Source organism: Sciurus vulgaris (assembly GCF_902686455.1).
Source record: "Sciurus vulgaris genome assembly, chromosome: 9".
NCBI lineage: Eukaryota > Metazoa > Chordata > Mammalia > Rodentia > Sciuridae > Sciurus > Sciurus vulgaris.
This window is the reverse complement of record NC_136469.1, coordinates 91,381,572-91,398,076: the sequence shown is the minus strand read 5'-3', so window position 1 is coordinate 91,398,076 and position 16,505 is coordinate 91,381,572. Positions and strand designations below refer to the sequence as shown.

Genomic DNA, 16,505 nt, shown 5'->3' with positions numbered 1-16,505 from the left:
ATAAAGAAAATACTTTTGACATTATTATTTGTTCAAGGATTTTTATATTAACTACTATGTATTACTACTAATAGTGCTACTACCACTACTACTACTAATAGTACTACTAATTAGTACTACTAATAGTGCTTCTAGAACATTTTCAAACCCTACTAAAGAAACATAAAAAGCAAGCATGATTTTGAAGAGAGTGGTTCAAGGTTGACAAGGATTTCTTTTTAATAAAATTAAAATATTCGTCAAAGATTTAAGTAACTTTTAGATTAAAAATTCTATACTTTTTGAGCAATTATCTTTTTTAAAAAGTCATTTAAAATGAGGCTGTAGATTTATGGGAACATGTATTAAAATACTTATGGTTAAATATATGAAACTAACTTTTATAATGATGTATGAAAGAAATATGATACATGTTCAATTTGAAATTTAAAGTTTTCTTTTATAAAATTGAAGTAAATGACTCTAACTTAGTGGTTGTCAACTGGGGGCCATTTCCCCCCGCATTTGGCAATGTCTGGAGACATTTTGGCTTGTTAATATTGAGGAATGCTGCTGGTGTCAGAGCAAGAATGCTGCTAAATATTCCACGGTATACAGGGCAGCTTTCCGTAACAAAGAATTATCTTATCCCAACTGCCTGTAGTGAGTGACACTCCACAAATCCTGCTCTAAACTAACCATTTCTATTATTTTACTGATAAGTCATTCAGTAATTTTGAGGGTATATCTCACGATATTGATGTGTTGGAAGTATAGTTTACGACCACATTGTTGAAATATATTTGTCAGAACTTTAGATACTTAATTGACTTTTAGACCTTCATCTGGGCCAGAGCTTACTTTATAAAACAGTGAGCAGCTGTGACAAGCCAGTTGTTACTAATCAGAGTAGCTCCACATCGGTGGACATCGTTCTGTTGAAGGCTAGCTTGCCAGGGCCATTCTCCTTCTTCTGCATCCTGACCTCCTGCTATTTTGTTGCCAGAGCGAGTTATTGTGCGTTGCCCACAACCTGTTTAAAATAGAGTTCCATAGTATTGGTATTGTTTAATTTTGCTGTAGTAAACAAACTTCCCATAATATAAATCTCATCATGTTGTATCTGAAGTATGAGTGGCAAAGATTTTCTCCCACTCTGTAGGCTCTCTCTTCACATTGCTGATAGTTTCCTTTGCTGAGAGAAAGCTTTTTAGTTTGAATCTATCCCAGTTATTGATTCTTGCTTTTATTTCTTGTGCTTTGGGAGTCATGTTAAGGATGTCTGATCGTAAGCCGACATGATGAAGATTTGGACCTACTTTTTCTTCTTTAAGGGGCAGGGTCTCTGGTCTGATTCCAAGGTCCTTGATCCATTTTGAGTTGAGTTTTGTGCAGGTTGAGAGATGGGGGTTTAATTTCATTCTGCTGCATATCGATTTCCAGTTTTCCCAGCACCATTTGTTGAACAGGCTGTTAGGACTGACTTACTGCTGACATGAGATTTACTGAGAATTTATTCAAAATAGATTGACATTTTCTTCCCCTATAGCCATCACTCACAGATGCTCTGTATGCCTGTATGGCCTCACTGTGACCTGATGTAAGAGGTAAATTCAAATTATAGGGTTGGGTTTAGAAGAAAATAACTGTTACATTATTGAATTGCACAGGGACACATGTGCATTTCAATTTTAGTGAAGGTTGTTGTTGAGCAATGAATTAGTGTGATGAAAACATTCCTATGAAAGTGTGAGTGAACAAACATGAATGTGAAAATATACTGAAAAGACACAAAATAGACTGACATTTATTCTTCCTAACATCATAATACACAATACCTGTATAAATGAATGACATGTGAAGATAGCCAACCAGTTTCCAAAGTTCTGTGATTCTATGAATTGGGACTGTGCCTTATTGTCTATTTAGATCTTGAGAAACTTCCAGATTCTGAGGTCTTTAAAGCAAATCTGCAGTGTTCTTTCCATCTGATTTTGTCTCTCTGATTCCCTTGATTAACTTAACTTCATTCCTAACTAAATACCAAGTTTGTCCTTTCACTGTTTATGGTATCTTTTACTGTCTCATTAATAGAAAGCAGGGATCACACCATCTTTTTTTTTTTTTTTTTTTTTAATGTATCTGCAGAACTTACCACAGAGAATATTAGCACATAAAAAGGAGCTAAATAAATGTTTGTAGAAATATAATCTGTATGGTATAATCCATGAGACATATTGAAACAAAAATGATACTTGATTACAAAGTTCTTTTTTGTAATAGATATGTTCCAAAGCATTTGGAGAGTGAAAAAAACAAAAACAAAAAACAAAAAACCAATTTGCCATAATCATTGTGGGGGGTATAGATTAAAGCAGTGGCTCTCTACCAGGGTTAGTTTTTGAACATTATCTCCTCTGGAATAATTAGCAATGTCAAAGACATTTTTGGTTATCACAATTAGGATATTTCAGGGAGGCTACAGGTATCAAGTGGGTAAAGACCAGGGAAGCTGCAAAATATTCTGTATTAAACAGGAGCACTACTGAAAAAAAGAATATCTGACTCTGTCAATATTCTGTAATGGATGAGGCACCCTGGATTAGAGAAAGGTACTTATACCAAGAATGAGAATACATAAATAAATTGGAAAGGTTAGCTGCTCAATTCTTCAGAGATTTTGTTTTTTTCCTCAAATTTCACAGATTATTATTAATAAAGTATGTTGAGAATAACAGAAGACAAGCAGTAAAAGTTCAAATGATTATTATTAGAAATGGGCTTTTAAAATCTTTTTATTGGTGCAGAGTAATTAGAATGCTAGATGTACTTTGAGATGTTCTTTCCTGAAGTTAGAAAGATATTAGAAGCACAGGAAAAAGTTGTGTAGACTATTTTAAAGGTCTTACTGGTCCTCTGATGTCTTTTAAGTTTGCATGTTGTTTTTAATTTTAGGTTATTCTCAGGTTGTTAAGGTTTGCACTTTGTAAGAATCACTTGGCTGAACTGGAGTCTCTGTGGCTGCTATTTCTGAGTGAGAGCCCTCACACTGACTCACGGTTTGTAACTCCCTTTTCTTTCTTTTTCTTTCCACTGCCTCATCATGGACGCGACAAAGGATAAAACAAATAATCCAGAACCCAGAGGTATAATGGTTCCTCCCTGTCCTCCCTTCTTTATGGACAACTCCTAAAGGAAGTTGGCTTTTATTCAACTTCCTTTACAGGAATATAAAAACAAAGATGCTTCTCTGTGAAATAGGAACTTCCCCTAGGTGATGACTTCCTTGTTTTTGCTCTTACTCATAATTCTCACTTAATTTCTATCCATGTGTCAACTTCCATTCTAAGTTCTCATTTACTCATAATTGTTGTGTCTGTTAAGCTTTCAGCCACCACCTCTGCAGTATTACCTTGTTATTACCTTTGCTGAAATTCTACGTGGCACCTTGTAACTTTGTTATGTCAAAAGAATCATATGGTAAATAAATTTCAAGGATTTAAAGAATACAATAGAGATTTCTGGTTGATACTTCCAGAAACATCGGCAGATCTACAGAGCTCTTACAGTCTCTCTACCCTTCTAACATCTAATCCTTTTTTCTATTACTGTATTTTAATACACTTTATCATGTTATATATGAAAACTATACTTTTAATCTTGCTTGATTTTTCTTGACTATCCCTCTTCTTTAAAAGTATGATCGAAATCCTAGATAGACCAAGTCAAATTCAAAATACTGCATGCAAGTTTTTGTAGTGTTTTAGCTGTGGGATAGACAAATTGGATGATCTCATTCTTACCACTGCTCTTATTTCTTTCTTGGCTATTTCTCTCCTATGAACCTGACAAATTCCCAAATGTGAATTTTGACCTTATAGATACTAGTTTTTCACTGGAAAAATTTACTTTAAGATGTGTTATTAAGTTGCTTAAGGACTGTACAGTCAAAATCTATGAAAGAGAAAAAAAACGAATACAACTCTGTGTTTAAATTTTGCCCAAATTTCTCAGAAGTAACTATATAGTAAAAGTGATGAGGTCTGTGTCACCTGGCTCTGGACGGTGATTCCTTTAACCCAGCTGCCCCAGTTAGTCTCAGACCCCAGATAAAAGCAATGCTTTTCCTGACAGGTTATATCAGGTTCCAGCAACCCTGGGGATCATATTTCCCGGCATAGGTAATGGGAGAATGAAAGCAGAATGCCTTGGTGTGTGAGGAAGAAACTGCTTGCACATAAGGCATCTATTTTCTCTGCACACAAACTTAGCTGCTTAGTTTTCATTGGCAAAATAGAAAATGTGGTTAACTGACATGTACCGAGTGCTTACTGTGAGCACTGTGCTCTTATAAGTACTTGATTGTGTCACTTTATTTTTATCTTCACAACAATTTGGAACTAAGGCTTTGAGAAGTTAAGTAAGCTATGTAAATTTATGCACTTAGTAAGTGGCAGATCTGGGACTCAAAACTCATGAGTAGCAGATGTTAGATTCGAAGTTCTAAAATTATCACTGCTTGTCCCTAGGTCCCCTTGCCCCTATGGCATGTGATAATGTGTTCCTCATTTTAAATCTAGGGAATCAATGAATTTAAGGTCAACTGCAGTAACCTTTATACAAGTTTCTAAAAGTAGGCTTCCTGTTACACTTTTATGGGTATAACATTGACTCTCAAATGGAGGTCTTTTGGCATTTAAGGAAATTAAATTTCAATAGAAAATAACTCTTTGTTGATAAACTTACAGGTATGGAGGAGATTTTCTGCAATCGGCATTGCAATATCTGCAAGTCAAGGGAAAAGAAAATGAAAATATGTACATTTACGAACACATTTTATTTAAATATTAGTAGTAACTGATTTTGGAAACATTTTGTAGTCATAATTATTTTACTCAATCTTGACTATACAATTTCTATATTCATAAATTGATATAGAGAATAATAAAATGCTTGTACTTATTATTCTGTTTCTAAAAAGACTCTCACGTTCTTTACCCTAAGTTTCTGGGAATTGAACCAGGAGCATTCAACCACTGAGTCACATCCCTAGTCCTTTTATTTATTTATTTTTTTTATTTTGAGACAGAGTCTTGTTAAGTTGCTTAGGGACTTACTAAGTTGCTGAGGCTGGCTTTGAATTTATATCCTCCTGCCTCAGCTTCCCAAACTGCTGGGATTACAGGTGTGTGCCACTGTGCGTGGCATCCTGAATTATTTGAAAAAGAAGTTTTGGTCCTGAAAAGTACTAAAATGTATGAGAAATGAAAACCTTCACCATTTTCCTGAACCCATATCACTAGAAAACTGATTGTTTTTGACACCTTTTTATGACCAACTAAATCTTGGCTCATCTTTTATGCCACAGTTGTGGTGATCATGTAAATTTGGATCAGCTTTGCTCAGGTCAATGTCATAGGTGCCCTTTTCAAGTCAGCACATCAGACTTCTCATTTTCTGCCAGAAGAAACACATAGAATATTCAATGATCAACAATTAGGACTTGTAGGAATTTATACTAGTTGAGTCACTGACCATGTAAGATCAGAGCTGATGAACAAATGCTTCCCCATTTAATCACAGGGTGATACAGTTCATTAGGCCCCATGGGATGGGGTCAGAACTGTCCTTGGTAATGCCAACTCCCTTTTCGCATATCTACTGCTGCATGCAAGCTTTTGTCTTGAATCTGCATTTTGGGGGAACTAGAATAAGACATTTAAGTCACTATACTTTAACAAAGAATGCTATTGACGGGAAAGCAAAACACACATACACACATGTTGTTATTTTAGTACATTTTTGTGTTGAGTGCATTTTACTATGTTTTAATCCTTTCAAAATTAATACTCTTTTAAGTAGTAATTTTTGCTTATTTGAAACATTCAGCATGCCATTCCATTTCCATTAATTTCATGTAAAAAATAATGTCATTTAGCAATGAGGTAGACTTTGACATTGTCTACTTATTCCTGAATAGAAAAATTATTTTAGGGAATGTTACAGAATGAAATTATTTACACCAGATAGTTTTGCTATGTACCTCATATTCCTGAAGAATTGCAAACCTGTTCAATTAGGATGAGAAATGTATGCAGAAAGGGTGAGCCAATGAGTCATGCTCCAAATTTCAGATACAGGGAACCATAAACCCACTAGCAATTTCTACTTAAAGAGTTCCTCTTCAAGAAGGAATCACCAGTTGCTATATGAAGTAAATACTATAAGTGTCAATAGAGATTCATTTTTAGAATGCTCTTGGATTTCTGTAAAACTAGGAAGGAGTATCACCAGTTCTACGTGCCAGTTACGGTTACTCACACTTACATTAGGTTGCACAATAAATTGGGTAGACAAAAGAATTCTTTACCAGAAAGTCAACCTGCCTGAACAAAAAGACCAGAGTCATTCAACAGTCAGTTGGACTGTGAGAAGATGTGAGCCACACCTGCTTGAAGAGAAAGCTAGTATTGTTTTATCATATCCTTCACAGCTTGCCTTCCAGAGGCTTTTTATTTGAGAAGGTATCTCCAGGCTTCAGTTTTGAATTTTGTGTGCTTGGTAAAATATATCAAATCATATTTAGATTTTTAGAAATAATTAAACGTGTACCTGTACAGGAAAAATGCTAACTCCTATACTTAAAGGGATTAATTATTTTAAAATCCTGTTATATTCACAGAAGTTTTTTGGTTCTTTGAGGTTTTTTTTAATTCATGCACGACTTGCTAAGGGGAAGAAATATTTTGGACTTATAATTTACTTTTAATTGTATTATTCTAGAGTCAATAGAATAAGTATCACTTGTTTAGGTGAAAGACAAGCTACAGAGAATGGGGAAGTGACTGAAGCCATTATCCTTTTGGACTGAGTCACTGCTGTGACTTTGTTTTCTTCCTCAGTCCCTAAGGACTAAAAGGTTGCAACTCCTATAGATTTGTCTGTGAATAAAGAATTCAACAATGTAACCTATGAGACTCTGTTTACAGTGTGCCATATAAAGGAAGTAACAAAAAAGCAATGGCATTGTCTCTGCCAAGAGGAAGATGAATCAGAGGGTAATAGACAAAGCTGTTAAAAAAGCAACAACAAAAAACAGCTCAGCTAATGTGCCTTGGTCTTCTCCCATGGGCCAGTAGTCCAAGAAAAGACATGATTCCTGTCCTTAATAATTTTAGAGTCTAGTAGAAAAGATAGACAACTAGATAATTTAAAAATCAGTGCAATAGAACTTGGGAGACTGAGGCAGGAGGATCATAAGTTTGAGGCCTGCCTCAGCAAGTTTGAGGCAAGCCTGGACAACCTAATGAGACCCTGTCTCAAAATAAAAGAGATCTGGGAATGTAGCTCAGTGGTTAAGTGCATTAGGGTTCAATCCCCAGAACCACAAAAAATGAACTAGCTAAATAAATACATAAAATAATCTGTTATAATTCATTGATGATTTTTTTCAGATGGGGTCTTATTATGTTGCCTAGCCTGACCCTGAATCCTTAAGCTCAAGAAAACCAGAGGAGCTAGGATTACTGGCATGAACTGCCACACCTGTTTTCCATTGATTTTTTTTTTTTTTTTTTTTTTTTTGGTGCTGAAATAACTCAGGAATGCTTAACCACTGAACCATGTACCTAGCCCATTATTTATTTTTTTGAGAGAGGGTCTCCCTAAGTTGCTTAGGGTTTAGTTAAATTGCTGAGGCTGGCTTTGAACTGGTGATCCTCCTGCCTCAGCCTCTCTCCCAAGCTGCCGGGATTATAGGCATGCACCTCTTCACCAGATTTTCATTGATAATTCTTAACTGAAACAATTACTCCTGCCTAATGATGATGTCCTACTTCCACCAATCTTTCTAAATTCTGACATTTTCCAAACCAAATGCATCCCAAAATAAAACATTTTAAAATCCAACTTTCAGGTGACAGAGGTTATCAATTAGTTTTCCTGGATCTATCTAACTATATTGAACTCTACCAGTATCTCAGACATGGAAGCCCTGGGGATTCCACTCACCTGGTTGGTGGAAGAGTTTGTCTCTTCCCAAGCTCAGGGACAAAGCACCTTCTCACCAGGTACCTCAATTGGTGTGTGATTTGCTGTCACTGTTTGGGGTAGGAGGGATTGGATTGAACTGGGGCAACCAAATCAAAGGAAGAGCTGAAATTCATTTAAAGTGACCAAGTTTTTATTCTTTTTATATTTTAAATATCAAAAAATAAACTCGTCCTGGTCAAGTAATAAACTTAATGGAAGCCAAGAATTTATAAGAGGTGTAGAAATTGGAGTGTAGAATTTCTCCCAACCAAATATTTACATTGTGAAGTCACTGATCTAATATTAGTAAGTCATTAGGTAATATCATTACTCATTTAAAAAACTGTTTTTGTCTATAACCTTGCCCTGTCCTTTTCTTCTTTATTTCATGTCATAAAAGCAATTACAAATGCTGCTGGGGTGTAGCTCAGATGTGGAACATTTGCCTAGCCTGTGTGAGACGCTGGGTTCACTCCTCACCTCTCTCTCTCTCTCTCTCTCTCACACACACACACACACACACACACACACACACACACACACACACATCAATGTAATAAGTACTATGGTGGAATTATGCATAGAAAATTGGACATATGAAGAAAAGTCACTTAGCATAAAGGATATTTGGAATTGCTGATAATAAATATTCTCTTGGGGGGGAGTCCAGAAATTTATTTCACCCAGGGAAAAATAAGCACAATTCACTGACTGTTGAATATCAGATGAGAACAAAATGCTTAAATGCTCTTTGGCTCTGTAGTATATCATGCCCATGATTACTCTTGGAGTTAGAAGTTTGGTACTGGGGATTTAATTTAGGAGTGCTTAACCACTGAACCACATCCAGTGCATAACAATTTGAATGCATTGGTAAAGAGGGTTCCCCCAAAAGTCTAATTTCCAGTGAATATTTTTCCTTGAAGATGAAATCTGAAACAGATAATAATAATGAGACCTAAACTGTATGATTCTAAGTATAAAGAATAATTTTACAGTAATGGTAAATTCATTTATAATAAAAATTTTATTTAGGCCACAGGCTTTAACTCTACTTAAGTGACTATTACTTTACATTATTCCAAATGCTAACTAAATTGGTAAATCCTATTTTTCATATAGTTTTCCTAGAATTCTAACATTAAAATTATGGAATAATTGAGCTGCATTTTATTGTGGAATGTGCTTTATGTGAATTTTAAAATGTTCATGTGATAGAGTTCTGAAAACTCTAAAACTATAAATGTACAGAAACTTATTGAGAAACATCATTAAAAATTCAAAAAAAATTTATGACATAGTAATCACCATTTTTCATCATGGACGCTAGTTCATGATATTTTCATCAAAGTGAAAAAATTAACTACTCTGGAGCTGTGATATGAATGGTCTGGGTCAAAAAGCTGAGACAGAGCCTGGATCTGACTCTTTCCCTCACTGCAGGTTTTGATTAGTCCCCTAGATGCATATCTAATCTCAATAAATGCTTTTATTTATGTTTCTTGTTAGATTTATTATCTCTGGGTTTAGACATTATATATCATTTTTCATTCCTCTAGGGCAACATAGGTTAGGTTTTTTAATAGACATACCTTCCATGTTTATCATTTTGACAATGAAGAGAAAATGTTAATGATGAAATTAAATTAGATTAATTAAATTAATATGAGTTGTATGCACAGGTGATACTTTTTAAATAGACTCGTGCTCCATTTTCTCTTTTTATTCCTTTGCATATTTAAGAAATACAAAAAATCAGGATTTATCTATTTTTATTTGGATATTACATGTACTTTTTCAAAATGCAAGTCATTGTTGACATTAGGCTTTGGAATCAGTACAAAAAGTGAACATGATGCAGGGAGGACAAGATATATACCCAGGTATATACTTAGTGATGTTGAGATATTGAGTAGTAGTAACATATGTGATTATATGTCTTATGCTTTTAATAAGTCATCCTTTTTTTCTAAGGAAGGATCCTTTTGAGGGTACACAATGAACAGAAAGTTAATATTTAGGATTATTATTTTCAGTTTGGAAATTTCTAGCTTTGTCCAGGTTCCTAGACATCTTTTAAGAATCTGCACTTGATGGTACAGCACTGGTGTCTCATCCAGCAAAGACTTTGTGAATCTCTTTCTGTTCATGCCATTGATTTCTTTAAGACTCATCTTAAAATGTAGCTTCTCCAAGGTTTCCTTCTTATCCTCTCTTCTCAGATCATTTCTTTACTTCATAGTCTTTTGCCAGTTTGCTTGTAAGAATTTCTATTGCAAAATAACTATTGACTGGTAATATTCACTTGTTCATGTATTAAATTTTTTTCTCTCTGGAATTTACTTCTTTAAATGAATTGACTCACTAGATGGAGTATTAATTTTTTTTTTTTCTTTTTTGGTGCTGGGGATCGAACCCAGGGCTTTGTGCTTGCAAGGCAAGCATTCTGCCGACTGAGCTCTCTCCCCAGCCCTTGAGTATTAATTTAGCATTAATCATTTAAAATCAGTACCCAACTATCAAAAATAATTATCAGAAAATTATGGTGGTTTTTCCTTTTACAGAGATTAGAAAACAAGAACAACTAGTGTGGCAAGCCACTTTTATGAATTTTTTTCTTTTGTGGAAGTGTATCTCATGTGCCTTATTGCTATTAGCCATCTTAAATATAGTGACCATCTTATTATTATTTATATTTTAAATATCTGGAAAGTGTCTGATATATAGTTGTATTATTTAATAACTCATATTTCAAACTGTAAACTGAAATATCATTTTAAGTGAATTCCTGACTTTTTTAAAAGACATTCTGAAATATCTATAGTTACAATGTCCTGCATATTTTGGGAGACTTGAAACTATTTTCTCTGTAATAAAGTCAAGTATCAGGAAACAAAAGTGTCTGAGGAGCCAAAATCCAATGTACTAAAGTTCATATAATTAAATAAGAAGGTCCAACACCCTTTATTCAAAAGCTGTTTGCTGTTCTAATTTTTATATATAAACTATTGTAAAATGTTTAAAATGAATTGAAAGAAAGTCTAGGTAGAAAAAGGATCATAGGAAAAAATGAAAATTAGAAGTGACAATAGGAATTCTGGTTCACATTGAGGGATGAAAAATAAAGTGTAAAGAATGAAAACAAGGGCTTAAAACCTCAAATATTAAGGTAATTTAGTGAAGGTGACAATAACCCTATGTTTCTCAAGGGCGGACCAATATCCACTATTTATTAGTGGATATTCATTGTGATGCTCAACGAGTTGGTGATGAGTTTGAGAAACATTTTTGGAAAAACATAATTTTAAGAAGAATTTTTATATTTTATTGAAAAGATAAGATATAAACTATTCAGAAAATTTGCCTTTTTAAAAAGATTTATTCCTAAGGAATTTTGGGTGATCAAAGTGTTAAACATTTTGCTTATAAAACAGGCTTATAGAACTGAAAGTTGGTTCTTCATTCAGAAAGCACATAATAATAAACTTTTATCAAAATATACTCTGATTTATCAAAGAATGATTAGTTAGTAATTTGCTTAAGGCATGATACAATGAAGCCATGCCTTGTCTCAGGATCAAGCCATATGATAAAATGCATTCTAGTAACATAATTCCATATCCCAGAATTGGTGAGATGCTCACAAATGAGTGCTAAACTAGTTTTATTGTTATTTTTGTCAAACTCATGATAGTGAGTCAGGACCATCATATGTGTGTATGAAATTCTTTGTTATTATTCTTTCTATTCTGTATAATTTGCAGTTTTATTGTAGCCAATTATGATTTAGAGTAAGTACTTAAAATATTTTTCATACTATTACAATTTTCCAGGTTGCATGTACCATTATACACAAAGCATTTTTGTGCAGGAAGTGATCATTATTTTTTAAAACAAATGATAGTCATACCCTTAAATATGCCTATTAAAGTTATGAGCTTTCAATTTTATAAGGCATTTCATTTAAAACCCTCACTTTAGCATATGAGGCATTTCTTTGTTTTTACAAGAACTGATGTGCATTTTTTCTTCTAGAGCATCTAAGAGAGAGCCACCACATGGTCATCTTGCAGCTTCATAGTTAGTACATAAAGTCTAGTGTTAGATTTTCTTCTTAGTTTGTGGCTTGATAGTTTAAGGCAGTGACAGTCAAGTGCATCATGTGAGGCCAACTTGTTTCGTATATTGCTTTCTTTTATTCTTATCTTGAAGTTTGAATTCATAAATGCTAAATTTTATATGTATATTCTGTTTTGATTAAGCTATATAACAGCTAGATAGGATTATATATGCAGTCATAAAATAATACAGGTGAATTTTTGTACCTAATTTAAACTACTGATGCAATCATCTCTAGTTTAAAGGAATATGATATTGTTTGAGTCTAAGTGAATACATATTTTGGGTTTGGGGAATGCATAACAACTTTTCCTATTGAAATCGTTGGAGTTAATTTAAGAAATTTTCCATATAAGAGTTTTATTCAGGAAATAATTCATTCATGGGCAGGGAAAACTATACTATCAAAATTTTTCTGTTTTTGTGTTAGTCAGAAAGTCTTCCGATAGTGAGCTTCAAATGCATGGATAAAACATTGACCTCTCCTTGAAGAAAACACTGCAGAAATACTGATTTTGTTAGTACTTGGAATGTAGTACCACTGTCACCTTTTATGGGATTCAGGAATAAGTATAAAATGAGATTACATACTATATTCATGGATCTTAATAATGAGCCTTCTTTATTTCCTAAAGCAAAGTCTTCTTGTAGTACACATGAGCCGCACTTGTCATAAAACCTCCTCAATCGGGGTACTGCAAGAACCCCAGGGCAACCATTTTATAAAATGAATGAACTTTACTATGCATATGGCATGGTACTATGCATTGAGTTTGGAAGAACTGAAAACATAGCTATTATATAATCTTCTTTGGGGCTTCTCACCTTAGTTGAGCTGATATTCTCTCCTCTCATGATTGTCAGTTATAGATTTGATATTATTGAATTCATTAATTCACTCAGCAACTATTTACTGCAATATACCAGGGCTTTTGGTACACTCTGAAGATATAATAGCAAAAATGGACATGTCCTTTGCTTTCATGGAAAATATAGTCTGGTAGGAGAGACAGTTGGTAATCAAATAGTAGGTTATCACCTTAGTAAATATATAATTCAAAACTGAGAGAAGTGCTCGAAAGGAAAAGAAAGTGCTTCCAAGGGAACCATATATCTGAGCTCCACTGGGATTATTGGCTAAACCTGGTGACAAAGATGTAGAGCCCCTTGTCTGAGAAACATGAGGCTTTAGGCATGTTTTCTTCAGAAAGAGTTTTCAGCTGTTCTCATTGAACGACTTGCTGTCACTGTTTGCTTTTACCAAATGATGACAGCATTGAATCCAAACTACATTACAAGGTTTATACTGGAAAAGTTTAAAATACATTTGTGAAATAATGATCCTAATCGTGCCTCTCATTTCATCAACACTGACTCTTAGTGTAACCATAAGTGCAGGTAAGCTTTTTGCTGGAGAGACAATATTCTCTTGGAATTCCCCATAGTGCCTACTAGGGCATTTGTATAATTAGTTCATAATTATTAATTAAATTTAGTATTGTATAATATTTTATTTTATCCCACCTAAGCAATTCTTTAAGTTAGATATGGATATACATCCTTTCTTTGTTGATACTAAAATTGAGGACAGAATTTAAAAGATTTGAATTTTGAATGATCAACTACAAATTTGGAAAAAGGAGGCAGTTTTTTTTAAAGATAGAAACTTGAATTCTATAGAATAAGCAGCTTTTTAGTGTAGTCGTAAGTTCCAAATTGATTCTTAAAAAGTGTAGAAATAGCTATTCAGAAGGCTGAAGCAGATGATCCCAAGTTTGAGGCTAGCCTTGGCAATTTGGTGAGACCCTATATCAAAAAATTCTAAAAGAGGCTGGAGACTGGGGGCTGGGGATGTATGTAGCTCAGTGGTGGAGTGCTTGCCTTGCATGTGCAAGGCCCTGACGTCAGTCCTCAGCAACAGAAAACCAAAAATAAGTATAGAGAACACAAATATACTGAGAAGATGGATTTGAGTCTGGGACATGTCCATTTTTTAACTTATATGAACATTTATTTCATTGAATCTTGATTTTGGCAAACAGACTACAGATCTCTAAGGACTTCCCACTCTAAAGTTTCCTGAATGTCCACTGTGTAATGAATAATGTGTTTTTATGTATTCATTCTGGATTAGAAATCAATAATCTATATTTACCATTCCTAATTTTGATACTGATCCGATATAAGTGACTTAATATGTATGGCATTTATAGACACTAAACCTCCTAAATGGAAATTCTGTGAGATTTTGATTTTTAATATTAATCATTAATAGAAAAAATTTAGAAATAAAACCCCATTTTTATATATCTTTTTATCCTTTGGTATGTACATAGGGAAAGAAAATGAATTTAACATTTGGCATAAATTAAAAAATAAATAGTAAGGTAGAATTTTTCCAGAACATCCTGGGCCACAGTGTTCAATCAGTAATTATTCATAAAATGAATAAAAATGTTTAGTCAATAGTAGATGATTAAGCATTTTCCTGGTTATGATTTAGTATTATAACCTCCAAGAGTTATATAAAACAAATTTCCTGAGGTAGGTCTAATTATTAAGTGCTGAAATGTTAATGGTCACTTTACTCGGTTAACTTTTTATTTCTATGAGAGCAATAATTTCTATCCCTGAGGATAGAAAACCTCTTTAAATGGGCTTATGGACCTGATTTGAATCCAAATATAAAAAGCATGTACACATATTCCTTAAGGTTCAATTAGTTATTCAGAGACTATCCAAGTATTTAGCTATCAGAAGAATAACTGATGTCTGGGAAAATATTCCTTGGTATGCACATGCATACACACAAATTATCTCTATATCTCTACATATAATCTCTCTCTCTCTCTCTCTCTCTCTCTCTCTCTCTCTATATATATATATATATATATATATATATATATATATATATATATATATATAATCTTGGTGATCATTCCTTAGAAATGTCTCCATTTCCTTCCCCTTCACTCAGAGCTGCCCAAGATTTGAGGGAAGTTTATGCAAGACTACTAATTAAAAAAAAAAACAGTTCATGGTGTGACTTTACATTGTGTATAATCAGAGAAATAAAAAGTTGTACCCCATTTGTGTACAATGAATCAGAAAAAGAAAAAAGAAAAAAATGTCAAAAATAAAATCTATAAAATTGATTTACAAACGCACAATCCATAGGATGTATATTTCAAATGGGTTTTTTCCTCTTGGTAAAAACTTAATAATGGCACTTTATACTATTCATGTTTCTAAAAGTGCTTTATAGTGAATTAGACATTTGATATCTGCACAATGACAATATGAAATATTTTAAATAATTATCATTCCCATGATAAGATGGTTAAACTGTGGCACAGAGATGTTTAAATATTCCAAAGTCAAATAGCAAATGTATAGAGGAGCTAGGATTCAAATCTCAGATGATTTCATGGCAGAATCCATGGCCTTAACCACTAAGCTATATCATCTTTTCCTAGGCATAATAGTATAGGACACTGGTGCTGTATTCAGTGATTCATCGTAGTTAATATCACTGGCCAGTAATCTCTAAGTCACAGTTGTAGGAAATTGTGACTTTCTACTACATTTAAGCAGCTTATATAAAAATGAAATTCACAACTTTGAAATATTTAGGTGCAGGTGCTAAGTTACTGAACTAGCCAGTTAGCATCAGAAGGTCAAGATATTTAATAAGGTGCTATAACAGCAACTTTGCCTAAATAAACTTTATAGTTCCCTATGGCACAGATCCATTTACCTGGTGACCAGTGAAGACTAACAGTTGATCTTGGTGAGAGCCGTCATGAATGTGAGCCTCATATCACTTATATCAAGTGCTGTTTTGAAGGATTGTCTTTGTCAGCTTCTGGGTTTGCTCCTGTACCCATAAAATCACACTCAATTTTATGAAGCACCTAACTTCTGATGAAGGGTGAAGAGGGAGGGATAAGGAGTTTCTAAACAACAGATAGAAGTTAGGACAGTATCAAAATACAGTTACATTTAATAGGGAATGTGGCTCAGTGGTACACTGCCGTCTCAGTAGAGTGAAGACAGTTCTGTCCTTTCTACCACTGCAATAACCTTCAGTGAAGTCTTCATTGTTTTATTTTGCTAAGTGCAGTTTTTTGCTTTGACAGTGTTATGGTGAGAGGCACTCTAGTATGCTTACAGGAGTTACAGTAGGAAGTAAGAGTGAATTGTAGGATGGCATTTTAGTAAAACTACTGAGAAAAATCATATATCTGGAAAAGGCTTCTAATATGTCTTTTCCTGGGATTGTACATAATGTTCCTAAAGTTTGCAAGAATACTAGGAATATGATTCTGCTTATTTACATTTGAGTTCATGTTTTTTAGTAGATGAGTTTCTAAAAA

At 33.8% G+C, this 16,505-nt stretch overlaps 1 protein-coding gene across 1 annotated transcript in view; it reads right to left on the bottom strand.

Moving 5' to 3' along the window:
• The window catches only part of LOC306669137 (transmembrane protease serine 11C-like), a gene marked incomplete at both ends in the record, with an annotated part of 59,328 nt that overhangs the window by 4,834 nt on the left and 37,989 nt on the right, over positions 1–16,505 (bottom strand). The window contains 2 exons of the mRNA XM_079153020.1: positions 841–1,012; positions 4,726–4,764. Of these exons, the coding sequence (XP_079009146.1) occupies positions 841–1,012; positions 4,726–4,764 (211 nt within the window). The remainder of the gene's footprint in view (positions 1–840; positions 1,013–4,725; positions 4,765–16,505) is intronic.